At 38.5% G+C, this 26,841-nt stretch overlaps 2 protein-coding genes across 5 annotated transcripts in view; both read left to right on the top strand.

Moving 5' to 3' along the window:
- Nucleotides 1-10,741, top strand: part of SHC4 (SHC adaptor protein 4) — a 33,004-nt gene extending 22,263 nt beyond the window's left edge. The window contains exons 7-12 of the mRNA XM_007424296.4: nt 1,336-1,462; nt 3,363-3,540; nt 4,103-4,163; nt 5,119-5,238; nt 6,536-6,789; nt 8,428-10,741. Of these exons, the coding sequence (XP_007424358.1) occupies nt 1,336-1,462; nt 3,363-3,540; nt 4,103-4,163; nt 5,119-5,238; nt 6,536-6,789; nt 8,428-8,577 (890 nt within the window). The 3' untranslated portion in view covers nt 8,578-10,741. The remainder of the gene's footprint in view (nt 1-1,335; nt 1,463-3,362; nt 3,541-4,102; nt 4,164-5,118; nt 5,239-6,535; nt 6,790-8,427) is intronic.
- Nucleotides 10,742-13,533: 2,792 nt separating this feature from the next.
- The window catches only part of CEP152 (centrosomal protein 152), a 32,379-nt gene continuing 19,071 nt past the window's right edge, over nt 13,534-26,841 (top strand). For all 4 annotated transcript variants that reach the window (XM_088148575.1, XM_088148573.1, XM_088148574.1 and 1 more), the window contains exons 1-10: nt 13,534-13,620; nt 15,612-15,725; nt 19,870-19,961; nt 20,494-20,563; nt 21,249-21,578; nt 22,571-22,727; nt 23,691-23,831; nt 24,513-24,652; nt 25,417-25,617; nt 26,072-26,219. In XM_088148575.1, the coding sequence (XP_088004701.1) occupies nt 15,639-15,725; nt 19,870-19,961; nt 20,494-20,563; nt 21,249-21,578; nt 22,571-22,727; nt 23,691-23,831; nt 24,513-24,652; nt 25,417-25,617; nt 26,072-26,219 (1,366 nt within the window). In that variant the 5' untranslated portion in view covers nt 13,534-13,620; nt 15,612-15,638. The remainder of the gene's footprint in view (nt 13,621-15,611; nt 15,726-19,869; nt 19,962-20,493; nt 20,564-21,248; nt 21,579-22,570; nt 22,728-23,690; nt 23,832-24,512; nt 24,653-25,416; nt 25,618-26,071; nt 26,220-26,841) is intronic.

The raw sequence follows: 26,841 nt of genomic DNA, 5'->3' as shown, positions 1-26,841 counted from the left end.
GCAATGACTGTTTTTGCCTCCTCCCTTAACTGATTCTTGTCTCAAACTCACATTCTTTCCATCCATCCAGTCATGATGAAATGAATGACTTTAGGTAAGTTCTCATAACAAGACTAAGACGAATGAGCAACATTCTCATCTGTCTTCCCAAACCAAGTTAAATAGATCCAGCTCTTGTCAACATGAGTGTCAAACTTGTTTCTTTACTTAGAATTGTTTGTCTTGTAGCTGTTGAATGTGAGGAGCTAAAATAAAATTAAAGGATAAAATATAAAATAAAATAAAATGTCAATACTATAAAATAGTAGCACAAACATAGTGGGTACAGAACAATTTGTACCCTAATAGAAGAATCTGTCCAACTCACATTCTTCCACATTCTGTGTTTAAAAAAGCTCTCAGATTCTTTATCTCTCATGTATGAACTAAGTGGGAAATTTTAGTAAGTAAGCAAGCCCTTATTTAAAAAATGAAATCAAAGCTTACCCATCCCTATTTGCAGTAACTCTTCCTAATTTATTGTTATAAAAGTGCCCTCTGATGGTTAAGATGAGGAAGCGTGGCTAGGAACAAGTGATGATGTCTCTATCAAGTTTCAGTGTAATATTCTTCAGTACCAGAATGCCAGGAATTAGCAAAATTACTGAAACTATCAAAATGTGATTCCGCACACCAAAGGTAGGATGGATCTGGAACATCCTCTGCTGTAACCTTTTCAAACAGTTGCCCTCCAGATGTATTAGACTCAATTCCCATGATCCTCCAGGCCATGCTAGCTAAAGAGATCATGGGAGTTGAAATCTAACACATTGGTGGAGGGGTGCCAGGTTAGTCTTTTTGGTCTTTTAATCCCAAATATGGGGGGCAGGGGGAACAGGAAAAAGGGAAAGACTTGAGACTGTTGGGTTGAGATCGCAATAATACAATCCTTTGCAAAAGCCTTTTGCAAGCTTTTTCAACGTTACACTGTGTTCAGGACTAACTTCCAGCCAAGTATGTACAAAGTGGTAGCAATCTATTGAATAAATATATTTAAGACTGTGTTATCTGTATCTTTACATAGAAACCATCATGTGACTTATAAAGATCCCATTCTTTTACGAATATCTGTACCATAATGTATTTTGATCTTAATGTTATTCTTCCACCCTGCATTTTCTTGGGATGGGAACAGAAATCAGAATAAATATTCTTGTGCTGTATAACTCTTGAAACTATTCCAGGCTTCTCTTCAGGACCAATGTATCACCTTTCATTACTGGCTTTGACATGTACCCTAATAAATCCAATCCAAGTATTTGTTTTACACCACTTTTCCCTGCCCCTTTTTTTTAGCATGCCATATTTTGGAATGTCCCTGTGGAATAGCCCAAGAAGTCATCAATACTATCGGGCAAGCTTTTGAACTCCGGTTCAAACAATACTTGAAGGTTCCTTCTGCTTTGATTACTTCCAAAGAAAGGTAAGTGCAAGGCTTTTGGAAAGCAGCTGTAATGGTCTATGGGAATGACCCTGGGAGACAGGAGGAAGAGCTGCAGACTAGGCAATGGTCACGCACAAGATAGCCCACAGGAGGAGAAGAGGCATGAGAAGCGTTTCAGAAGGGACCTTCCCTAGTTTTCTGGAGAGTAAAAGGAAAGGAGGGGAGAAAGGCTTTCAAACTTGCAAGATTCTATTACTGTACCCTTACAATAAAGATAGTGCTAGTACTCATGGTTTGTGCTTCTTGTCTGGACAACCTCAAAGGGCCAACAACAGCAAGTTCTACCTTCCTTTGGTTTGGATGCCACTTTCAAAATACCTGCAATTTCTCATTTTTCATCTTCTCAGTGTCTCCATCTCTAACCAGTAAGAGAGTTATATGCCAGAAATGTTGTCTAGCTCAGTGTTTCTCAACCTTTGCAACTTTAAGATATGTGGACTTTGAGTCCCAGAAGTCCCCAGCAGTATGCTGGCTGGGGAATCCTGGGAGTTGAAGTCCATATATCCTAATATCGCCAAGGTTGAGAAACACTGGTCTAGCCCTTACTTACTCTTTTACATTCTTTTCTTCTTATGCACAACTGGATAGATTCCTTTGAATTTATGAGGGCTTTATTCCCCATTCAATTTCTCATTCCCCCTCCCCATTTTTTTCTTTGCCTGTTATGTCTTTTTATAAGCTGGAGAGCAAGGATTGTCACATACTTACCTCTTTAAAAGTTGCTCTGTTGCCGATTAAACAAAATGCTTTAAATTTATTCATTTGAATAAATGTGTCTAGGACTGCAGCCCAAATGAGTGATGGATTCAAATTTATTTAACCTTGTTACATTAGATGATGATGATGATATCATCTCATAATTCTGAAAGGGAGGGAAATTGCAGATATTAAGTGGGCTGAAAGAAGTGGCAGATAGGCAGGTCAATGGCAATGTACATGTTTTGGGTGCAGAAGATCTCAGGTTCAACGGGATTTCTTGTAACTATACTGTGAAAGAATTTACCTGGTGAGCAGAATATTCCTTATATTTTGCTAGACAGATCAGAGCTAGTAGAAAGCAAACTTCTCCAACCTGGTGTCCAGCTGTGTTGGGTTTCAGTCTTCATATTGTCTGAACAGTCTAGGTCTCTGGTACATGAAAGCTAACACATTTGGAGGGCACCAGCTTGGAGGAGGCAAGTAAAACTCGTACTGTATATTCAGTGTTGATCCCTCTGCCCTGGGAGATGAACAGATGGAAAATGTCTTTTCCAGCTCCTGTGAATCACATAATTAAATTCTTGAGTCATGTTCTCCTAATCAGACCGCTTGGTCCATATCTCTTTCCTGTTCCTGTCTTTTCATCCAATTACGTTCTTACAATAAATTAAAAATCAAGACTCATCACAAGTTGTTATTTTGAGAAGAAATACTGTAAATGGGGCCAGGGGAGGCACTTATATTCATACCCCTGCCCTCAGCCATGCTTTTTTCAAATTTATCAAGAGAAGCACTCCTTTCCTGTTCTCCCAGCTGCATCTGAGAAGTGCTCATAGACAACCAATTTCCGAATGATTGCAAGAAGATGTGAAAAGGCCTCAGTTCATTCATGATCAGGCTTAGATCTCCTGATGCTGTCAGTTCAAAAGAAGGAGGGGGCTTTTAGTGGTTAATTGTGTTGACTGGCTTTCTTATTTTAAGTTGCTTTTTTTATCTCTCTAGGTTTAGTTCTTAAAGTTCTAGTGTTTCTTTTCCTGCAGTGTTTTTGCTGGTCTAGGTTTTTCTTTTCTTTTTCAAGCCCTTGTATGGGAATGGAGAGGAGGAATAATAAACCACCCACCCCACTCAATACTGTGCTTCTGAAAAATGTATATGTCAGCCGTGGCTTGTTTTTGCACAGAGAAGGGGTGAGCCTTGGTGGATCTACCTGGAATATTCAAGATAAGGAAGATTGTGGATACTATAACGAAATCCCTGGAAAGGAGCCTCCCATGGGTGGACTTTCAGATGCCAGGCTGAAGATAGTCCCAGAAGAAAGACTCAACCGTCCCATCCATTGGGAACAGCAACAATGTCTAGTAAGTATATGTGTTATCAGTGTGATTTAGCAACACACCATGCACTGAACCTAGTCTACACTAGGACGGATTTTGTGCCTTCTGAAATCATTAGCCTGAACTCTAAGTTAATCTCCTCCCACTGAGCTACCCTGCAGTACACTATGCCAGCTTGGGGAAATATTTCTCTTGTCCCACTCCTTTTCCTGACCTCTTACATAGTTCCAGTGCTGTGATTCTTAATTGATCAAAAGATCTGTTAGGATCATGATTTGACATCCCATGGCTATCTCTTCCCTATAGATTTTGCTTCATTGGGGTGTTTTGGGGGAGTTCTGGAGAAGGATCCTTGTTTGACCCCTCCCAAAAATGGCAATTTATTCAACAAAGCCATGGGCAAAACACTTGGCTTAACCCAATGTATGATCTCACCCTGGGCCTTAGGTAAGCTGTGGCATATAATGCAGTGTTATGTGTGAAGTGAGCTAATTTGGGTTTATTCAACAAACCATGGGTTAACTCAAGTGAGTCTGAATCTGCCGAGAACTCCTCACAGTAATTTGTTTCTGTTTAATTTTTGTAGGATGATGATCCCAATTCCAAACAGCTTTATGAAAACTGCCCAGATGAACACAGAGCAGTAGGTGGGTCACCTGTGTCTTACAAAGAGCTTGTTCACGCCATCCAGTCTTGGTGAAGGAACATGTATAATCCAGCCCCAGTCTTCTTGTAATCAAAGCTGCCTTCTTCTTCCCCAGTAGCTAATACTGGAAGAGACAGCTGAAATGAACCATCTTCCATTCAGGATGCCTGGTGCTAAACTGTAGGCAGAGGGGAATAGCCAAGATCAAGACCAGATGACTATTCTGCTTAGTTTCTGTGATGAAACTGTCTTCTTCTTGGCCTCCCTTAGGAAGCTATGTTGGGCTGGCCCTGGTCCTGACATACCATGTGCTGGTTTTATACATGTTTACATTCTGGAATGAGTATTGTCATTTTAATCTGGCTCAGTAAGTCATCAAAGGAGTCTCCCAGGGGCCATCAGAGGTGGAAGACCATGCAGCCTTATTGGGGATAGACAAGTTGCTTGTGGGCCCCAAGTTTCCTTTTTGAGACTACCTGGGATGGTACTATTGGAATTCAGTAGAACCACAATTCATAATGTCAGTCTTTTAAACTTCTTTGGTGAAGCATTTTTAAGAACCTCTAAAGTTGTTGTGATGGTGATGATGATGATTGCTTCCATCCGCCTCCAATCATTATTCCATTAGACCTGTTTACATATTCCTCTGTCCATGTTCTTATACATACTAATGTGGTGCACACTTTTCAAATGAATTCTAATCACACTGATAGATTACAGTAATTGTAATTAAGTCAGAATGTGATGGTTTAAATATTTTCCTTGGCAGTGGTGTTTCTTTAAGACAGACAACATGTTAGACACAGCGCTTTTGTATGTAGTAAAATACTAGGAGATCGAGCATCCTTCTCTTTTCTTGGTAGGATTAACTCGCCTCAAGTATTTTACACTGCAGACTAAGCTTTTGTTTTTTCTGAAAAGCTAAAGAAATATCCTCTTTTGATGGTTAATTGCAGATATCAGCAAACCAGCTCAGGCAGCAGATAAAGATGCTCTGTTGCTGAAAAGTAGCAGCAAAGTGGATCTTTTTGATGACCCTCGATATATCAATACTCAAAACTTACAAGCTACATCAGGTATGACCAGAAGCCTCCTTCCAGAACAGAACTCCGCAAGTCCAGTTCATCATTTAACTATGTTAATATTTCTGCAAATCTATTCCTTGCAGCTTCGAAAAGAAACATTCACGTTAGACACTAATCCAGCATTGTCTGAAACAATGCTAAGCCTCAAGGTCAGACTCAAGATCATAGAATAGAATCATAGTTGGAAAAGACTTTGGAGTCTTCTAATCCAACCCCCTGCCCAGGGCAGGTATCCCAGACAAGTGGCTGTCCAACCCTTGGTTCAAAAGCTCCAGTAATGGAGCATCCATCACTCCAGGAGCCAGGCTGTTCTATTATGGAATAACAATCAATAAATTCATGTTTCCCTCTGTAAAGCTACCATCCATTGGTTCTCATCCTATCCGTGAGTACTATAGAGACTAAATCCACACTCTCCTCCCTGACAGCCCTTCAAATATTGGAAGACTCCTATCATGCCAGCTTTAAAATGAGCTGAGGACAGGACTTGCAGTCATACTATTGTCTGTATAGAATCTTTCTCTAAATGCCTGCCTTAGATATATAAGTTGAAAAAAATATGGTTTTTCTGCGTTATCAGCGTCAGAATCTCTTCAGTGTCAGACCCTTTTTAACTTGTCAAGGTGGTTTAAATGACAGTGTTGTCCCTTGTCTCATTGTGTAGTTTGTTTGTTTTTTGCTCTAGTGGAGTTCAATGATGTTGCATTTACATTTGTGTGATTGATTTTATTCATACCTCCATACCATGTCCCAGAATTCATATGGATGGAGAAGGATTTAAAGATATTTTAATACATCCATCTGAGCTAAGATTGTGTCCTTGAATCTGTAGCCCATGGTATATTGCCCTTTCTTTAACGATGCAAGGGCCTGTTTCATAACTCCCTAGTTAGTGAAGTACCCAGACAATTCAGATGTATTTTAGATACAGCTACTTCTGGCAGACCAGTATGATTCAGTTTCAGTTGTTGCTGTAAATTCAACACGGCTTAGTTGCCTTGATGATGTAGTTCCAATTTTATGTTTGTATTTTATTTTACTTGAAACAGAAATGGTTTATTTACCTTGTTAATGTCTTTATATTATAGAAATAAGAAGATGTATCATAAATGATTTACTAATAGGCTAAAGGATTATGATATTCTGCTCTTCTTAGATCTGTGGGCATAATGGGTTGTGCAAATCCTGCCAGTTGTGGCTTATTCAAGAAATAAGCCCCCACTCACCTAGGATGGGTGAACCAATGCACGTAGACAGCAGATCTCTTTATCTTCTATTTCATCTTCAGAATCATTGGAAACTGTAGAGCAGGAAGTATTCAGCAAGATGGCAGGCCTTGGATGCATCATGGATACAAAGCCACGGCTTTGGAATGAGGAATGCTACCATGGGAAGTTATCCAGGAAAGCAGCAGAGAGTCTCTTAATGAACAATGGAGACTTTCTGGTACGGGAAAGTACCACATCACCTGGCCAGTATGTCCTGAGTGGACTGCAGGGAGGACAAGTGAAGCATCTGTTGTTGGTGGATCCTGAAGGCAAGGTAGGAATGATTAAGATGATGGTCATAAAAGAAGACATCCTGCCAGCTGTTCAAAGATGCGAAGTGCCTTCTAACCAGAGGTATTTGTGAGAGGGATAAAAAAATCAAGATGGTGGCTATGATCTGTGATTAAAATCTCAGCTCTGTTTTGACCCGACCTCCCCTGTCTTGAATTGACGGTCAACCATAACATAATATACTTTTTTAATATTCCAAACATAGATGTGGGGTATACTCCAGCGAACATTAATTCATAGGAAATCCATGAAGTTGCTAAGGTCCCAGAAAGTTGTAAATTATGCACAAAAGATAACCCTAGTCTCTTTTTATCATATCTTTTCTTAATCTAATCTAATCTTTCAGCCTACTTTCAGGCCACTGGTAGGAGGAGATAATGGGAACTGTAGTCTAAAACATTTGAAGAGCACCAAATTGTGGGAGGTTACTATCCACTGTGATTCACTGACAAATACATAGCGCACATTGCTGGACTACATCTCCCAGAAGTCCCAGCCAAAATGGCTAATGATGATGAATACTGGGAGTTGTAGATCAGCAACCTTCGGAATGCCATGGATGATATACTCTTGATGTAATACTTTCATCACTTGCATTCATTAGTGCAATCAGGTAGGCTGCTTTTCCAAAACCCTTATCTGAGGCATGGTTTATGGGTACAGATGCAATGTCTGTCTTCAAGCACCATACTAAGCCACAAAACTTGGATTTCAAAGTAAGAGATGGTTTTCCACAATGTGCTAGGCCCAAGCCAGACAGTGTGTTGCAAATGAACATGATGTGTGATTCCATTCTGTCATTGCCCATATCTGTAGGCCATTATTTTTGAATCACAGAGACCCATTCATCACTAAAAACCAATAATGACTTTGAAAAACTCATTTTCTTAAAGAGTTGGAAGGATTGGGGGGTAGAGTTTGCCAGTGGGTGCCTTCCAGTTTGATGCTGAATGCAAAGCTATAGAACAGTTGCAGAGCCCTTTGTGAAATCTCAGTGGGGATTTTTTGTTCTTAGCCACCACTTTTGATGCATAATTGTACCTGAAGGACATTAGGCTTTTATGCAAAACTCTGGCCATCTGACCTGAGCCTCTATCAAAGAAGAGAGAACTCAAAAGCAACTTATAGCCTGCCACTGTTTGTCAAGTTGCTGTAGTCTAAGAACAGTTTAAGAGAAGGCAATTTAAGGCAAAATCCCCTTTTCTTTTCTTTTCTTTTCTTTTCTTTTCTTTTCTTTTCTTTTTTCTGACTGGTGGATGAGAGTGACTGTCTTCAAAATGTAATCCAGATTTCAGGAATCATTCCGAAGTAAGCAAGATCAACCTTCCCATGAAAAGCAGGGTTTTAACATTTATTAGCTTTTTTTCCTTTATTTCCAAAGTGACCGTTTTGTTTTACAAAGTTGTAAGGTCCTATCAAAGTTTTATTTATTACATAGATATATCAAATATGTATAAGTAAGAGGTGTATTGATTTCTTCCCTATCCCTAACACCAATGAAATCCTTAATTTATTTCAGGTAGATTGCACAAATACATGCTATCATTTTACAGGGTCACAGTATTGCAAAATTTGAGGACCTTTTACTTAATAAATTCTTGGCTGCTTTTTTTTTTTCCAGGTTAGAACCAAAGATCATATATTTGATAGTGTGGATCATCTTATCCGCTACCATATGGAAAACAAATTGCCAATCATCTCCTCTGGAAGTGAATTAAGGCTGTGCCAGCCTGTAAGAAAAGGGTTAGGGCAGCTGCGTTCTAACGAATAATTCCGTTGGCTCACATCCTTCTCAAGGCAACTCTTTCTTCGCAGATCCTAAATATCCCTAGTGACTATTCTGGACTCAGTTCCTGCGCATACAATTCTACAAAGAATAGGAGACATCTCTTGATATGGTTACAGAAGAATTCTTGGGGGGGGGGTGTGTGTTTGTGTATATCTATGCCCAATGCATTTACCTACTCACATCTCTATGTTGCATCTGACCAGCGATAACTGTTTTAGTTTAGCAAAATAAATCCCTGGAGAGACCAAGAGACTGGGGAGAAATCATGAACCTGAGTCACTTACAAAACATTTTGGAGGGATCAGAAAGCACAGTCCAACCTCCCGAAGCAAAACTTACTCGAAGATGTGCCTTTTAATGTAGAAGATTTGGGGAAATGACTCATGCTTTTACTGGAGCTGTGGTTTTTTAGTTCATAAATTAATTTGAGTAGATCCTGGGCTGATCTCAAAAAGCTTGAGGAAGATTGAACTTGGTTAATATTTGAATGGGAGACCATAAGGAAATCTCAGGACTGTAGCCTGGATTGGGAACTCAAAAAATTCTGAGAGAGGCCAGCGGAAACCACTTCACTGTTGCTGCCAAGGAAATGACATTTATGTGTCCATGATGTTAACGGGCATCAAGCTCAATTCAAAGGAGATTTTACTTTTTTTTAACCAGATATGATTGCCAAAATCAACTTCAGGCCCCTGTTTAGTTGAACAAAACAATATAATTCCTTTTTTCACGGCCACCCTTCAAAATTCACTTTCCTTCTTAACAATTTTCACCAATTTGAGTGGGATATAATTTTAAACTTAGAAAAAAACCCCTATAGCTTATAAAGATCCCCACCCAAATCCCTACCCATCTACCAGAGAGAATTCTGATGCTAACAGCTAATACTATTTTATCTCTTCCTTTTGGCCTAGTTATAGGTTGCTGGTTTTTAAATGACTCTGCAACGCTTGCTAAGTTTATATAGGGAAATGAGGTCTAATTTTGAAGCAGAAGTTGACAATGAGGTAGATTTAGCCTTCTCAAGTAATCCTATGATATAATGCAGTTCTACTAGGACACCAACGTGTTAGCAAAAGCTTAATCTGCAAAATGTTTGCCTGCTGGCCTGCAGGTAAAGGCATTGGAGCTGAACCAGCAAAAATAAAAATGATAGACGCAAATAGTTTGGGGAGTTTGAGATAAAAGAAAGCAATCATACGTTGCTTTTCAGGAGAAGCTATTTCAAACTTTTTTATTATTATTATTATTGCATGCTATATATTTTCCTCCATTCCATATTTTTTGTGGTTAGGGTTTCGTTTGTTCCTATAAGTTAAGAAAAGGATTTTATAAATAAGCATTCATGCCACATTATCCCTGTACCTGTTTTCAAGTGGAAATATTTTGTAAATTAATGTACCTTGAGTGATTCTGTTATTTATATATCATGGAGAGAGAGAGATTGTAAAAAGTGTTTGGATTTCTGAAACGAAGGCAGCACTTAAGCAACCTCACCTTGGTTGAGTTTTACTAAACTCAATGGCCATCTTTGCATGCCACTTTAAGCCAGGAATCTTGGCTTCGTAAATCAGGATGTTAATGAGCAATGAGTTGGTACACAGAGCTGATTCATTCCTCGCAGTGTGTAAGCAGACAAACAAGTGTGAAGTTGAAAGTTGGCGTTATGGCCAACAACTTAAAAACAAAACAGATTTTTAAGCCCAGCCACATGGCTTGCATGGAGTCAAAAGTAATCCTAAATTCAGATATCATATAAAGATGTCCTTTCTTAGCTTGTTTACCTGCTTACCCAAAAACAAGAAGTGGTTAAGTACTGGCACATTGTGGTCTATTAAGCTGTAGCAGGAATGGATTTTACTTTTAAATGCACATCTTTAATATTGCATTGCACGCGATATCGATAGACATGAAATAGAGTTTTCTCAGGGTATCTTCCTTTTTATACAGTCATATATATATATATATATATATATATATATATATATATATATGAGCACAATGCCATCAAATTCATATTTATAAAAGTTGGCCAAGCAATAGACTTGTAATTCTCTCCTTGAATTCTCATCACTGGAAATTTGAATGTTATACAGATGACATCAGTTTCGCCTTTATGATCATGACGTTTGCAAATAAATTTTGTCTGTGGATCTGTTTTCCGATGTATGGTTTCTGTCTCATTTTCAACACACGGCTTGCCAAATGAATCATTATCAGCATATAATATGTTGAGTAATCAGTAAGGAGATCAGTACTGAGCAGTTAAAAGCTACAGTAACCTATAGCTGTAGGTTAATAGAGGAAGAACCCAAAAGATTGAGACTTTTGTACTGAACTATCACTTAGTTTGCGTTTGGCTTAATGTGGTGAGTGCAATCAGCTATTATATTTTATAAACTATAGATTTTGGCTGAATACATTGTGCAAACTAGATGTATTCAACAAACCATGGCTACCAGTCAGTAAAAGATCCAGCATAGTGGCTTGCTGGGGGTGATTTGCTTTCTATACCTGAGAAGGATCCTATATGGGTGCTAAATGTTTTTCTTCAGATGATCACTTTTGCAGAAAAGATCCACTTTTGTTAGTGGATCAGACAAGGCTGCTACAGTCTGAGCAGTTAAAAGGCAGTATTTAGCCCAAAAATCTGAGGAGGATTTTATAGTTAGAATGTTATTTAACCCAACATCATTAGAGGAGATAGGTACAAATGCTGCTTTCAAAGTCCATTTAACCAGAAGCAATATTTTTTCTGGTTATTTTTCATTGCTATATAGGAACCCATCAGAGGAGAGGGGAGAATTTGGCATATCTAGTTGCAAGGGTAGCACCTCAAATCTAGTGTCAGCCTTATGAGGTAGACCGGACTGGAAGCACGCCCAGATGAACTAATTCTACTTTATTGTAAGGCTACATTAACAGAACCTTGCAAGTCTGAAAGTACATTTCTCCCCCCTCACCTTTACAGTCCAAGAAACTAGGGAGAGTCCCTTCTGAGACATTTACCACATCCCCATTCCTCTGTGGGCTCAGCTGCCGCTTATCTGACCATTGGTCTAGCTGTGGCTCTTCCCCTTGTCCCCCAAGGTCATTCTCACATACCATGACATCTATGCACAAAGTTTTCCTTCCCTCCCCCACGTCCCCCCAGCTCTGTATTTTAATTCTGCATCAGTCAAGACTCTCTATGCATCTAATAAAATGAGCCGCAACTCACAAACACTTATGCCTTAAAATAAAAATTGGTTTGTCTTAAAAAGCGTTCCCAGACTCTTCATGATTTTACCCATATAGAATGGAATTTTAAATAGTGCAGTGAAATGGCAATGAAAATCAGTAAATAACAGGGTCAGGTCTGCAATGGAATGTTCTAGCAGTTTGAAATCTTTTCCCACAATTTTCTGAATTGTAATAGTTGGGTCCATGCACTATTTTATGCAGAGACTGTTCTGCTTGTCCTTGTTTAGAAAACAATAAATGGCAACTTAAATATAGTATATCAGTAGGGAGCTTGAACTGATGAAATGAGTTGATGGAGAAGTTAAGGACAATATTTTACCCCTTTGCTTAAAATATTCCTAAAGTCTGGAATAACTGCATTTTGAGAATACAGTACTTAGGCAATGGCTAGTGGACGTGGAAGGCCCAAAGAACAGACCTCATTTGCAAATAGTTCTTTTGTAAAATTAAAACCAAGCCCATATCTCAATCGTGTAACAATTCTTAAATTTAGAAGGGCATTACGTTAACCTTAACCCATTTTAATGCCCTTCCTACATCAGTTATGGAAGGGAAATAAATTCAAGAAAATCCATAGGTGGACAGATTATCCCCATGCTTTGCTGGTACCATTGAACTGACAATTCACGCGTTCCTTGATTGTCAGTTCATCTCAACCTTGCATTTCCCCATTAACAAATTATCTTGGGTGCTTATATTTACTTAAGAAGCAAAGCATCTATCTGTCCAAATGTGGCAGTTTTGTTCTACGGTGTGCAAATTGCAGTAGGCGAGGAGCTAAAACATCTGAGCAAGCGCTTTCCCAGGATGTAGGACTAACTCTGACATTTTACTACATTTTCTGTTATACTACATGCATTTTTATTTTTTATGATGGTCTATGACCATCATAAGTAATAATAACTAATTTTTCTCTGCAGCATTAAAATATTTGTCCACTGATAAAATACATTCCATTCGGGGAATCTATTAGAATGTTAAAATGGGTGGGTAAGATATTTATTGATACATCTGTGGATAATTTACAGTAGGTCAGCGAGGATTTAGTTGCTCAAGGATAACAAGTTACCATCCTTCCCATTTATTTTTTAAAAATAAACATATGACATAACTCAAGTGGATTTTTGACTATAATGAAAACAACCCTTTCCTCACTTCTGGAGCTCAGGATAAATGAGCTCAGTATGCATTGTTTTTAAGTCTATGCCATTGTTTTTCAACTCTGGCAACTTTAAGAGGTATGGGCTTCATTTCCCAGAATTCTCCAGCAGCATGCTGGCTGGGGAATTCTGGGAGTTGAAGTCCACACCTCTTAAAGTTGCCAAGGTTGAAAAACAATGGTCTGTGCTTCTATTATTCCTTGTTTGTTTTTCTTTCTGTATCTCAACTTTGGCCACTAATCTGCTCACCCACATCTTAAATAAAAGACACCCAAACCCACAATTTAAAGTACTAAGTAATTTGCCCGCCCCTCACTCTCCCGATTGGCTAGAGTTCCCAGCCAATCGCCGATCCGCTTTCTCTTCCCGCCACCGCCCGCGCCAGCTTTCAAACTCAATAGAGCGCGCGAGGCAACCGAACTTGCTTAAGAGGGCACAAGGAAAGTCCCGCCTTCCCCTGCTCTCAAGCCGCGGCCCGACTGGATGATCTGTTGTCTCATTGGGTGGATTTGTTGTCCGTAACCAGAGACGAATGGCCGAACGAGTAGCGAGCTCAGTTGTCACACGGAAGGGGAGGAAAACAGGGTCGCCTCGAGCGGGGATATTAAGCGCCGGCGAGAAGGTGAGGCGTTTGGGCTGTTCGTGAGGATACGGGGCGGGGGGAATGAGGCTTGGCTTCTCGGGTCCGTGGACGGCGGGGCTGTGGAAGGGCCCCGGAGGAAGAGGTGGCGGTTGCTGGCTGTCGCTATGGAAACGAGGCCTCGACCTCCCCTTCGGAGCGCTTCTCCTTCTCCCACAGCACCCCGTTGTTCCTTGACTGCCCATCCTCGGGGAAACTTCCCGTTAAAAGTTCCACATAGGCAGGTTTTCTTGGACCGGCGGCCGGTTCCTCACTGCGGACTAGAACCTTGGCTGTCGTAAGAACAACTCACGCGCGTTCCGATGGGGGAAAGGGCGCCCGTGGTTTCTCTGCTGTAGTTACTCGCAGACGTGGCCATGGAGGCTGATTGTAAAAGGGGCAGCCATTGATCTGGGAGCAGATCCTTGATTGTAGAAATAATAATAATAATTATTATTACAATATTTATAATCCGCCCCCATCCCAAAGGACTCTGGGTGGCGTCCAACATCTAAGAAAAAGCCAAAAAACACCACAATAAATAGCCACTCAGAGTCTTTTGAGATTCGGGCGGGTTATAAATACTGTAAAATAAATAAATAAATAAAATGTCTAGATCCGGGAGAGTATCACAAGCAAGCAAAAATGGTCAAAGATAACATCTCAATTAAAATCCAAAAAAGGCACCCACACTCCATCTGAGATGGCTGCCCTTTGAGGGTAATGGTTATACAGTACTAAGATTTCCTTCCTTACAGTTAGCAGGGCTTTAGACTGCTTGCATTTTCAGAGTATCAGAGGTTTAAATGTAATTATAGAAAACATTTCCTGCTGTTAAAAGTGCTTGTTAAAAATCTGTCATGCTGTACCAAGAAAAACAGGCCAGCATCTGTTCTCTGGGGCAGTTTCAAGGGAAAGATGATTTCCCAACAATGATTGGTGGAGAGAGTGGGTGTTCCCCTGAAGGCTTCCCATTTTCCCATGCCTCAGATGGAGTGGATTGCAGACCACAAAAAAGCTGATGTCCTGATAACTTGTTGGTTTTAAGATGTCACCTAATTGTTGGTCTTTGTTGCAGTAAACCAGGGCAGACTGTTGCCCTGTTCTTTCCCTCACATGCAAAGCTTTCACTCAAACGTTGCATTCCCATAACAGACTTCACTAGTGCAGTTAAACACCTAGCATCTGTATTTGCACAACATGCTGAATCCAGTTAGCGTTACTTTGGCTAGATTTTTTTTTTCAGCTTTCATGTACAAATCCAGCTCATTTGATTAGTTCATGATTCAGTTGTTATGTGATGCCAGAAAATGGGTTAATTTGGTAACCAGGCTAAGTATGATGTACAAATGCAGCCATAGTGTATCAAGATTTGTCCCTCCAGCTAAATTTTTTCACTCGCCTAAAATTTCACAATATGAGGGCTACTGTCAGGAAGTTGTTATTATGGTATGAATACTTCTGAAAAGCAGTAATATAAAATAGGCTATTATTACTGTTCTCAAGCTGCATGTGAAGGAGATCCACTGAATTAAGTTGGATTAGCAGCCTTTTTGATTTAACCTGACAACAAGATTCTAGATTTTAGCCCCCTTCTGTGCATCGTAAGTAAGCCAGAAGGATTCAATAAACCTTCTGTGTCTTGATCCAAGAAACTGTATTTCTGCCTTATTTCACAAATAAATTAATAACACATGCCACTGTTAATCCAGTAAAGCTGATTATTGATATATAACTAAGGGATCTATGATGGGGGAGGGCAATCTTTAGAAATAGATGCCTGCCTTAAAGTATTTTTGAACAAGTGTGATTTAAGTCAGGCCACCAAACTTTGGTAATTCCTGCATCTGCCTACTCAAAGTTCCCTGAAAATCAAGACCTCAGTATTTAAGAGCTGTGGACTGAAATGTTACATCAGATTTGTACATTCTTTTACAAAGCCTTATAGGGTTAATTAATTGCATGTGGAATTTTCAAATAGCTGTTTTTCTCAGGTGGAACAAGAAACAGTCTAGTGAACGATGTCGCTCGATTTTGACAGTGCAGCTTTACAGATGCAACATGAAGAGGACGAATATGATCAAGAGGATTATGCTAGGGAGCGAGAGGTAAAAATGACTTATTGGCAAAACTTTAATGATTTTAGCCCCCTCCTCCTCCTCTCACTTCTGTTATATGTGGTGTGTGACTTGTTCACTGCTAAGTACCTTATTAGAAATTAATTTTGATTAGGAAGGTTTATGGTTAAAATACAGCTATAGTACCTCTACATTTTGTTTATTAATTCATAACTAGGATATGCATGGTGCCTCAATGCTAGACTCTTAAGTGGCTATAATGATTGCCAAGCCCAGTTTCTTGCCTTATTAAGTTTAATCTGGATCCAACCTGACATTTATGAAAGGCTTCGTTTTATGTCTCTATTTTTTAAATTTGCAATTTACATATATTGTTTGTGTAATTTACATGAACTTACGTGGGAATGAGCTGCTGTGTTAATGTTTGCATGTCCTTGTAACTGCTGTAAGAATATTGAGTTGCAGAGGGTTGTTGTTTTTTTTTAATTTTTGTAAGGCAGTCTTCCCCAACTATTGCCTTACAGATATCAGGAGGAAGGTATGGCTAGTTTAAGGTATTGTAGATGCTGAGGCAACTTTTTATCTAAAGTGGTGCATATCCCTATTGACTATTTCATTCCAGTTTTGTTCTTGTGATGGTAAGAGCTTTCCTTCAGGTTTGGAGGAGGTTTCGCCACTGTTGTCATTTGAGAACGCTCATCTAAAGGCTGCTTGGGCGACTGAACTAATTCCATGGTTCTTGTCATTCTGGCCAGCTTTTCTACAGGCAATCATAGAAGACACTATCCTCCCCTGTACTTTCAGCTACTTAATGAAAGTTGTTGACTTCCATGAGCGGTATACAGAATGAGTATGGAGGTCATGACTAAAAATGATATTTGTTATGTTGCAATTGAATATGTGCTTGCTGGAAGTAATATAATTTAGCCTGTAAATGTGTTGTTTTCTTTTTCTCTTGCATAGTAATTTTTAACTTTTACAGTTTTGTTCCTGTTAAAAAAATCATGTACAGTATCTCAACAATATGTAGTTAACTATGAGTTTGTTTGTTTATTCCTGATAATGTTTTGCTCTCCAAAGTGAGTGGCAGGTGATTGCTACCTTAGTAGGGCTTATTAGATCTTATTTTTTGTTAAACACTATTATTAAATTGGCATTTGGGTTTTCTAGGATAAGTTGCATTTCTATAAACATTTATTTGGTGTAAGATTTATTTAATATCTCTAGATCTGTTCTGTTCTCAGCAAAGGGCATAGGTTTATAATTAATTTGCAGGATAGGTGTTCTTTATACATTTTAAGAGTAACTAGTCCATTTGCACAGAATGAGAAACTACAATTTCAAGCTTCACCATTTTGATTATGCAGGAGGAAGAATAGATTGTAAATTAGCTTTAAGCCACAATTTATTGCTGGTTTAAAATCATTCCTGTTTTGTTGACTCACGTGTGAGAGGGCAATATTGGTTATGTACACTAGAATATAGCTTGTTTATATTGTGATTTAAGTGGTTTGAATGGAGCCAGTATGTTCCTTTTGGCCAAGGGTGAGTAACCTTTGGTGGCCATAGGTCACACTTTTCCCCTCTTACCTTGTCAGGAGCGACACAGTGAGCAGCATAATATAGATTGGGGGGGTTGAATTTTATGAGTGTTAAGTTTATCCAAAGGCTTATGCATGTTTTTGTTTTGTTTTCTTGGTAAAATTGGGAAATCATGTCTCTGTTTATCAGGGCTTTAGCATAATTTCAGCAGGGAGGGACTGGGGACCACTCTAAAGGAATTGGAGAATGGCTTATGGTTTGCAGGCTACTCTTTCCTCTTTGAGCCAACTATTTTATACCTTTATATTTTGGAGATATCCTTTCAGTAGCCACCAGTCCTGGGTCCAACAGACCAATAGCTAATTCATCTAATTCATTCTATAGTCATATGATTGGAAGTGCTAGCAATTCTATCTGCTCCCAAATCCTTTGCCTGCCACAATTTCACTTGGGTTCAGTTTGGAGAAGTTAGACATCACTTATTTCAGGAAGCTTCACCACCTGTCTTTCATGAAAGCTAACGTTGTCCTGGAAAGATATATTTCTGTGACATCATAATCTGCTTGAATTTACTCTTCAGTTTCTCATGATGTCAGCCAAACAGCTCCTTATTGGAGCAACTCCTTAAAAAAAAGCCTCCCTTAAATAAAATGCCTTGCTCATTTCTTCTGACTCAAGCCTCTATACATCTTGAGGTTATCTGCTGTTGCAACAAACTGTGAATTATGCCTCTTATGTGAGGTATTTAGGAATGTGGGTAGTATGGAGACACTGATGTTTTATGCAGCAATTCAGTATGTGTGTTTTATAAGTTTAATTTTATTCTGTGAAAGCTAGGGTTGTGTGGGAAAATGTCTATAGTTAATATAAAAAATTTGCTGCATTTTAGAGATTCCCCTTAGAATTTCTGTATATTTTTGGTATAGTACATTAGAAAGATTAATGTATCACAGAAATACCTACAGATGGATACATCTGATTATAGCAAAGATGTTTGAATTGATTTGGCCCCAGAGAATTATGGAGTAGTATATTAGCTGATGTAATTGGTATAAAGTAGATTTTTTTCTTACTACTAAATTTTAATTATGAACAAAAGCAAAGAGTAATAAAGATGGGGCAGGACTTTATTTTGATGTTTCCCTCCTTTCTTATTGCGCTGATGAGTTTAATGATGCTGTTAGTGTGAAATAAGATTTATTTGAATGTAATTAAAAAATCAGTGATTTTCCTGCTAAGAGTAAAGGAGTGTTTTCAGGCCAAGAGACAGTTTATTTCTCTAGTTTGTCCTCATCTTATTTCTAGGCTGCTGCTTTTGCCCCAGTTAATAAACATGTCAAAGGCTCAATTGGAAAGAAATTTGAGTGGTAGATTATGATATGATAACCACTTACATTATTATATACAGTTTTCTAGTAACATTGTGAGAAAAAGAAAATGCACTGCACAGATGCATCAGTTGAAATCCATTCTGTGTACCAAAACCTCACAGAAGGTTTAGAAGAACAGGTATATTCTATTCAGGATTCTTTGCTTCAAGTAAGTACAGAAGGCTTTTTAAAATGTATTTAAGTTGCTCGAAGTAAACTGCATAGTGAATAGCTGAAATGAAGGAAACTGAGATGGAAAGATACTGCATGCTCTGCTGTCTTTCCTTCCAAAAGACTAGTCCTGCACTGATTTGGTACTATATCCACACTATTTTCTGCTTAATAAGTGCAAATTATTAGCATCTGCTCCAAATTTGAGAGAGACCGAATTTCAAAAAAGTACCATGATTTTAATGCATCTCATGATATTAACGCCAAACTGAACTGCTTGTTAATTTGAAGTTTATTTGCAGTCCAAGACCAATAATTAAAATTACACTGAGCAGCATTAATTGCAGTTATCCCATGAAACCTGAGTTAAGCAGCTGGACCCAGGTGATGTGTTTGGCTGTGAGACAACTGCTGTGGTGTTTAGGAAGGGGGATGAGTGCCACTGGGAAGGGAAGGCTCATAAGAATGAATTAATATTGGGTTATCCTGTTGTTCCTGGTTATTTCTGAGATTATAGTCAGCCAGAGGTGCTTTAATTGCAGTCTCTTGGCTCATGAAGTATCTCTGATAGCGGTATTTTCTGCTGAATAAGTTGATCAAAACATAGTTCTCAAAGCTGGACTTCCAGGAAGAAATGGCAGACTGAAGATGACTGCGGTGGAATGAAGAGCCAGCAAGTAGGCCAGATCTTTGATAATTCCTCTCCGGACAAGGAGAGGACCCACAAGTGCTCCAGACACTAGTTTTTATTGTTGTGCTAAAATAGTAATACAATTACTATTAAAAAAACAGTTCTCAAAACTGCATGTGTGCCAGTTACGCAAGTAACCAGCTTTCATAAATATATTTTTACAATGACTCTTCCCTAATTTCCTTCCTTACCTGAATTATTTGTGGGTGTGAATATACCTAGGCTCTTGAAGAAATGTTCATGGCAGAACAGAAAAATAGCAATCATTAGACTGTAGCTACGTTGTAGAGGTCGTTCTTTTAATGCAAATTCCTCTGGTACTAAAGTCTAAAGAGCAGACTAGATATATTTTGGTACTAGATATATGTCCCTTATTCACATATTTATATTTTACTTTCAGTTACAACAGCTACTGACAGACCTTCCTCATGACATGCTAGAAGACAGCGGAGATCACCTTTCTGACTACAGTGCACCTGGAGACCATGAACAGTAAGAAACTTGTCACTTTCCCCCTGCCTTGCTCTGAAAAATGTTGAAATTGTAAAATTGCATTCAAATGGTATGAATGTCAGCTGGCAGGGACCAGGAGACATGCCTTTTTTGCTGTGGCGCCTGCCCTCTGGAATATCCTCCCTCCTGACGTTAGGATGGCCCCGACCCTTTTGGCTTTTTGGAAGGCCTTGAAGACTGGGCTTTGTGCCCGGGCTCGGGCCCCGAGCATGCGAAGAGCCCCGTTTCATGATTGTGCTGATCCCAATGGTTTTTTAAGATCTCTTAGCTGTATTTATATTTAATTTTTTGTACTGTTTTAAACATTGACTGTTTTTATTGTTGTTAGCCGCCCAGAGTCACTGGTCTGAGATGGGCGGCTATATAAATTGAATAAATAAAATAAAATAAATGAACACTATCTTCTGAAATCTAACTGAACAGGAAAAATGTAGTTGCTGTTTGTATGTCACATCATAGTAACACTATACAAACAAATGGGTTTCTAAACCTCCATTTCCTTTCTACGTAGAGTGCGTGAACCCTGGGATCAGGATGCTGCCAAATGGAACGATCATCCAGTTGCAACAAATCCACCAAGTGTGAGTTTTATCTGAATGGCTTTTGCACAGGCTTACAAGATCTGGTTCCTCCTTGCAATAGTATTCCACTTCCCAGGACTGAAAGCAGCTCTTGCCAAGCAGATACCCTCCAGCTATGTTAGGGCTAATGCTGGCTGGGAGTTTTCGGCACTGTAATTCAAGCATTCCTGGGAAGCATTGGGTTTGGAAGGCTGACTCTGTTTTATTCCATGTAACAATTTAAATCAAACAATACAGTAGTACTGAGTGGAAGAAGAAATGATTAGAAACAGACTAATATAAATGATTAAATGTAAGAAGCCCTGTTTTAAAATGAAGACTAAAATAGAATGAGGAATTGGCAGACTTGTACCTGGGGAAGAATTCTACAGTGCTAAGTAATTGGGTTGTATAGCTAGAAAACTGTTCATAGCAAAATGAGTATTAAATATTGTTCAGTTACTGCTTTGCTATGAGTTGAATATGGTGCTTTATCACTTATCCTTAGTAATATTGGTAATACTGGTAGTTCTTTCTGACACCTGAGAGCTTTTATGCTGGGTGCTATCCTGGCAGTTATGCTCAGAGTCATTTTCAGTGGAAGGATCATTTAGTAATGTGCTTCTTTTATCAACATGGCTAGTCATGTTGACTCACTGGGGTAGGATAGTGTCCACTAGTATTCACTAAAATTGTTCATTCTCAGGATTATGGGCAGGATCAGAACATGTTTGTCGACCGCTTTGTGTACGATCAAGGAAACATCCCAAGTGAAATGCATGCAAGTGACTGGCCTGGCCATCATAATGAGGCTGAAGATAAAAGCATGTATGAGATTTCTGGCAGGGCTAGTGAAAATGGATCTGATGATGTATATCTTGGCGATGATTACAGTGCACCTAGCCATTACCAACAAAGCAACGTATATACTCTCCCACCCAACTTTAGAGCATACACAAATGGCCACCAGCAAGACTTCAGTAACCAACATGGCATAGTAACAAACTTTGTTGATTCTCAGCAGGAACCCTTGAAGGTAGGTCTGTTGATAACAGTTCATTATTTTGTTATGTCCCAGTTTTCATGCTGTAGCAATTAGGGGTGTTCCAGAATGAAACTAAAATGGAATTATAACTGCTGCATTGTCCATTTATGACTTTTGAATACAAAAGTAGTGCCTGTTTGAGAAAGTAAGCTTCCTGATGTAATGTATGTAGGGCTTGAGACCCTGGTCTCCAGGATTGTGCCAGTGGCACCATTGTTCCTGCTGACACCTTACCTGGTAACCACCAGGTTCTTTGCCTGATTTTTTTTTTAATTTAAAAAATAGAATTTTAAGGATAGGAAACTGGCATGCTGAAGCTTCTGGCTTCATGCTTATCTCCAAGAATATTTATGGGCCCCAGTGGGCTCCATAAACTTTCTTAAATAAAAATCTCCATTGCTAATTTTAGTAGTTTGCCTCGCTATGCAGGAAAAAAAAGTAGAATTAGTCTTAGAGAAAGATGATCTAAAAGAGAGGAAGGTAGGAGTGTGCTAAATTAGTGCTTTGCAACTGGTTATGTCTCCCAAAGCAGCAAATATGTAAATGGCAAGCTTTGATGCTACCTGGCTGGAAGGGGCACCAGCAATTGGATGCCAAGTCCTTTGTGCATTTTTCATTTTTATAATATTTTCTGTATTTAACTACTCACAAGTCAACATTCATAGTAATTGTAAATGAGAGATAAAATCCTGGAATCAGTGTTTAGGATGTATGGATGTTACACCATTTGGTGTAGGCAAATTGCTTATGTATTTGTACATTTTCATTTTCTGTGAGCGATGATCACTGAATCACTTATGTGACCAGTGGAATTCAGCTGTGTTTCTTTTTATCTGTTCTTGACTGTGAGCAATGTGGAGAAAATCTATGTGGTTGCTAAGAGTTGATAGTGACTTGATGGCACATAATCTATGGGCGCTTTATAATTAAAACTAAAAAAGTAAGTAGTGCTTATAAATTATTTAACATTTGTGTTGTTAAAGTTGCAGTATGGTGGTTCAGAAACAAACAACCAATCTTTGGAGCCTTACAAAGTTGTGTATAAACCATACCAGAAAAACATTCAGAAAACAGCCCCTATTTCTTCAGAGGCAGAAGCATTTGAAGAGATGCAACAAGAATTTCTGGGCACTGGTGAAAGTAAGTATATGCTTTTTATTAGTTGATGCTAGAATCCTAGTTTTTGTTGAAATAAAACAGAAGAGTCAACAATATATTTGTATATAAAAAATGTTTACATTAAGTTTCCATAGATGAATTTACAAGCTAGGCTTATGGAAATATTTTTACACAAATCCCGGATTATTGTGGTTTCTGAAAATTGATGTGCATATAATCTGGCCACTTTCTTAGCATAAATACAAATATGACTACAATGTTGTGTATGTACCACTAGTCATTATTTTATCCTTAACTTCATTCAATGGTTGAAATATAAAAAATTATGTCGATTGAAACAGATTTAGCAAACTGACTAAAATGAAATTTGATGGCATATTTCTTAGTACAGTTGAAAAAGTATTGCACTTTTGACATCAGTAAATGTGCAACAGTATAGAAGCAAATCTTTATACAACTTGGAGATGCTATTCCAAAAAATAAAATGAAACCTGCTTATTTGACTTACTCTGTGCTATTACAGAGTTTTCATACAAAGCTGTTTTATTAGAATAGAAAATGGGAGATGTGAAGAGTGTAGCGAAAGGATAAATGACTTTCTCTCAACTGTAGATGATCAGAATCAATAATATTCAGAGAATGGCTGGATATAGGTTTTCATCTCTTCTTTTGTGAGTATGGGCAAAAAGTTTTTCATGAGAAAGACCTGGCAGCCTGATTCACCAAACGCCAAATTGCAAACAACCTACAATGCTCTGAGTCACCATCCTGGAATAAGTAACTGATTTTCTCACCTTCTGCTACCTAAGTAAACCACAGGGCAAAATTTGAAAGAAGTATCTGGCAAAGTTTGTCTGAGAAGACTTATGTTCTTCTGTCAAAATGAAATTCTCACCCTCAGAGAATTTATTGAATTGTATAATTTGGTTGAGAAAATCCTGTATAGTTTATGCCTGATGTGTGGAAACTTAATGTGAGTTACAGGTTCCTCAGACAACATGCAGATTCTTCAGCTTCAGGTTCTCAATAAAGCAAAAGAAAGAACTTTAGGAGAACTTAATAACCAACTGGAAGAAAGAGCACAGCAGATTAGGTATCTGACCCATCAGCTTACAATTATGAAAGGTAAATATGTCCTAAGGTTAGGACTGCAAAAGTTATGCTTGGACCATATCAACTTCTCTTATATGGTGTAATCCAGAACATATGCAGGATGTATCCCGTTTCCTTCACTTCAGTGTTTTGTTTTTTGTTGTTGATTGATGGGGAACAATGTTTGAAATATAGCAAGTCTTGAGAGAAATATGTAAGTCTTTCTTCCTGCTCATGCTAAATTGAAGACAAGTGGTTGCATAGTTCGTATTTTTTTAAACAATGCATAACAAGGAAGGATACACCAACCCACCCCAATGACAGGGTCTGCTACTTTGTTCGATCCACAGTGCACTAACATCTGGTGACTTGGGAGAATTACCTCCTAAAGTGAGTGACTAAATCTTGTAGGTGCTTGCTTGATTGAGTACTGGTATCTTTCTAGATTAAAGATGCTAGCTTGGGGGTTACTTGCAGAACGTTTCTTCAAACTTCATTCATTCACTAGCCAGTTGGGGTAGTAAATCATTAATAACTTTTTCTTAAATGCCATAAATTTGATATTAAAATCTCAGAATGAAACAAGTGCTACTCAGTGTTTTTTCCACACAAGCACGTACAGTCTTCTATTTGTTTTTTTTTTCCCTGAAAAGGGTATGTTGTAAATTTTAAAAAGTAACTGTACACTGATGTAAATGTTTTTCTTTTTTAAAGATGAAAAGGATGGCATGTATCTTAGTCTCCAAGAAAGTCAAAAACTCTATCAAAATAGCAAGGAAAGGGAAGTTCAACTTGAAGGCCAAATAAAAGCTCTTGAAACCCAAATTCAGACTCTGACTGCTAATGAGGAGCAGGTAGTATAATTATTACAGTTTTGCAGTTCCTAAGAGTAATGCATATTAGGTATTTGACTGTTTGCTAAATAATTCACTTAAGGGGTATGTGAGACAGTAGAAGCTCAAAGATGTTAGGTGCAAGTATCATTCCTCAAGCAAACCAAGAGCATATGTTCTGTCTTTGAAAAGCTGAACATCAAGATGAAATTGTTGGAGATTGGAAGACCATCGTGTATCGGGTTAACCTGTGATGTGGTTTGTTTGGTTTTGGCTCAGCATGTTGTAGGAACCCAGCTGCTGTGGTTGGTAAACCATTATTTATAGCTTAGAGTGTTGCCCAAATCAGGCAGTAAACCATGCTTAAGACATGACATATGTGATACGTGTAATCCTATTCAAACTTTGATGTTGCGACAGAGTAGTGGAGCACATTTCTCCCCCAATAATGCTTGATCCACAGCCAAATTGGAGTTGAGTAAAGACAATACAGGTGATCCTTGCTTACCGACTGCCTCATTTAAAGACCATTGGAAGTTATAACAGTGTAAAAAAAATGCTGTGTAAGGCCATGTTGTTAGACATTGTTTTTCCTTTGTTTCCTAATTCTCAGCCTGCTAGAAAAGAGATTTGTAGACAGTGTATATATCATAGTATAGTTCCAGTACTATAATCTTTATATTGATTATACATTGACAGTTTGCTTACGTTAAAGGCAGTTGTATTGTCATTCTGAATTAAAAGCCATGGATTGATTGATTGATTGATTGATTGATTGATTGCAGCTGATCAAACAATCAAAAGTAGCAGAAGTGGCCATGGAAAGTATGCAACAGCAGCTCTTGGAACTTCGCCGGTCTGATGCTCTTCAGCGGGCAAGGGAGCAACACGAGGCTATTGTTGCGGCACTCAAACAGAAATATGAGGAGCACACTTCATCTTTGCAACAGAAACTCGATGTGAAAAATGTATCACTCCAGGAGCAGGTCATATTGTTTCTCACAACATAAAAATACTTTCACAAGGCATTCCCATTACAAAGCTTGGTTTTCTCTGCTCAATAAGCTCATAGCAGAAGGTCTTCATTTGCAAATATATTGCAGGACTTCAGAATGAGCAGGAGCTAAAAAAGGACAGAGCTAGGTTTTAACAAATGTCAGTGAACTGATATTTATGGACTGAAAAAGTCCTCAAATTACTGTAAAAATATGTGGTTCCCAGTTATAGTACTAATTTAATATGTTATAATACAGACATGTAGTTAGTTGGTATCAAATATTTATTAAAAAGCGTATTAGGAAATGAAACATTGGGGAAGAGAGTGAATGTAGAGATTGAGTTAGAAAAACATTACAGCAGTAAAGATGAGCATTCTATAAATAGTTTATTGGATGACCATGTAAGTGAAATGGCTTAAAAGTTGTACTTTTCTTTTCTCAGACAGAAATTTGTTGCCGCCTAAAGGAGCATGTGAAACAGCTTGAAAGAACTCTTGAAGAAAGTAAATTAGAAAAAAATGAAATAATAAATCGGCTCTCAAGAAGTCTAGAGGAAAGCCAAAACCAGTGTGCCAATCTATTACAAACAGGTGTGTTGTCTTTGCATTAAAAAAACACCCACCCCCAACTATATTTAAATAGTCACCTTTGCAGTAAAGTTATCATTGAAAAATGCACATGAAAGAATCTTTGGGACAAACGTCTGTTACTTTTTGCACAAAGCTTTAGGAAACACATGTCAGCCTCTTGAGACTAAAAGGAGACTGAAAAATGTTAGCATAACCAAGTAGTAAAGTTGACTGTTACCCGAGCTGGTTTTGTGGAATTTTCTTACATTTTAAATTTTTGATTTAAGTCACTTCGAAGTGTTCCTAAGAAAGGGCAGAGCTCCTTAATACAGAGATCACCAATAGCAGACAAATTGTGCAACAGACTTATGTCACCTTTTCTGATTTAACTTTTTTTTTTCCTGCAGTACCCAACAAATGATTATTAGGTCTCTGCTAGGTGAAATCTCAGTTTGTGTGGATGACAAGCACTTGAAAAGATTAGCCATCGCTTTCTTCAGCTCTGTGCATCCTCCACAGCAGCCTTCTCCAATCTGTTCTGATCTATTTGACATGGCTCCCCAAAGTGGCTAGGAATTTGGGGAATTGTAATCTAACACATCTGGAAGCCACGAGGCTTGGGAAGACTGCTCTGCAACATATC

This window comes from Python bivittatus, unplaced genomic scaffold (assembly GCF_059951505.1).
Source record: "Python bivittatus isolate LINGU-HERP-01145 unplaced genomic scaffold, Pbiv_v1 ctg000530_np1212, whole genome shotgun sequence".
Taxonomy (NCBI): domain Eukaryota; kingdom Metazoa; phylum Chordata; class Lepidosauria; order Squamata; family Pythonidae; genus Python; species Python bivittatus.
This window is presented reverse-complemented; position numbering and strand designations above follow the sequence as displayed.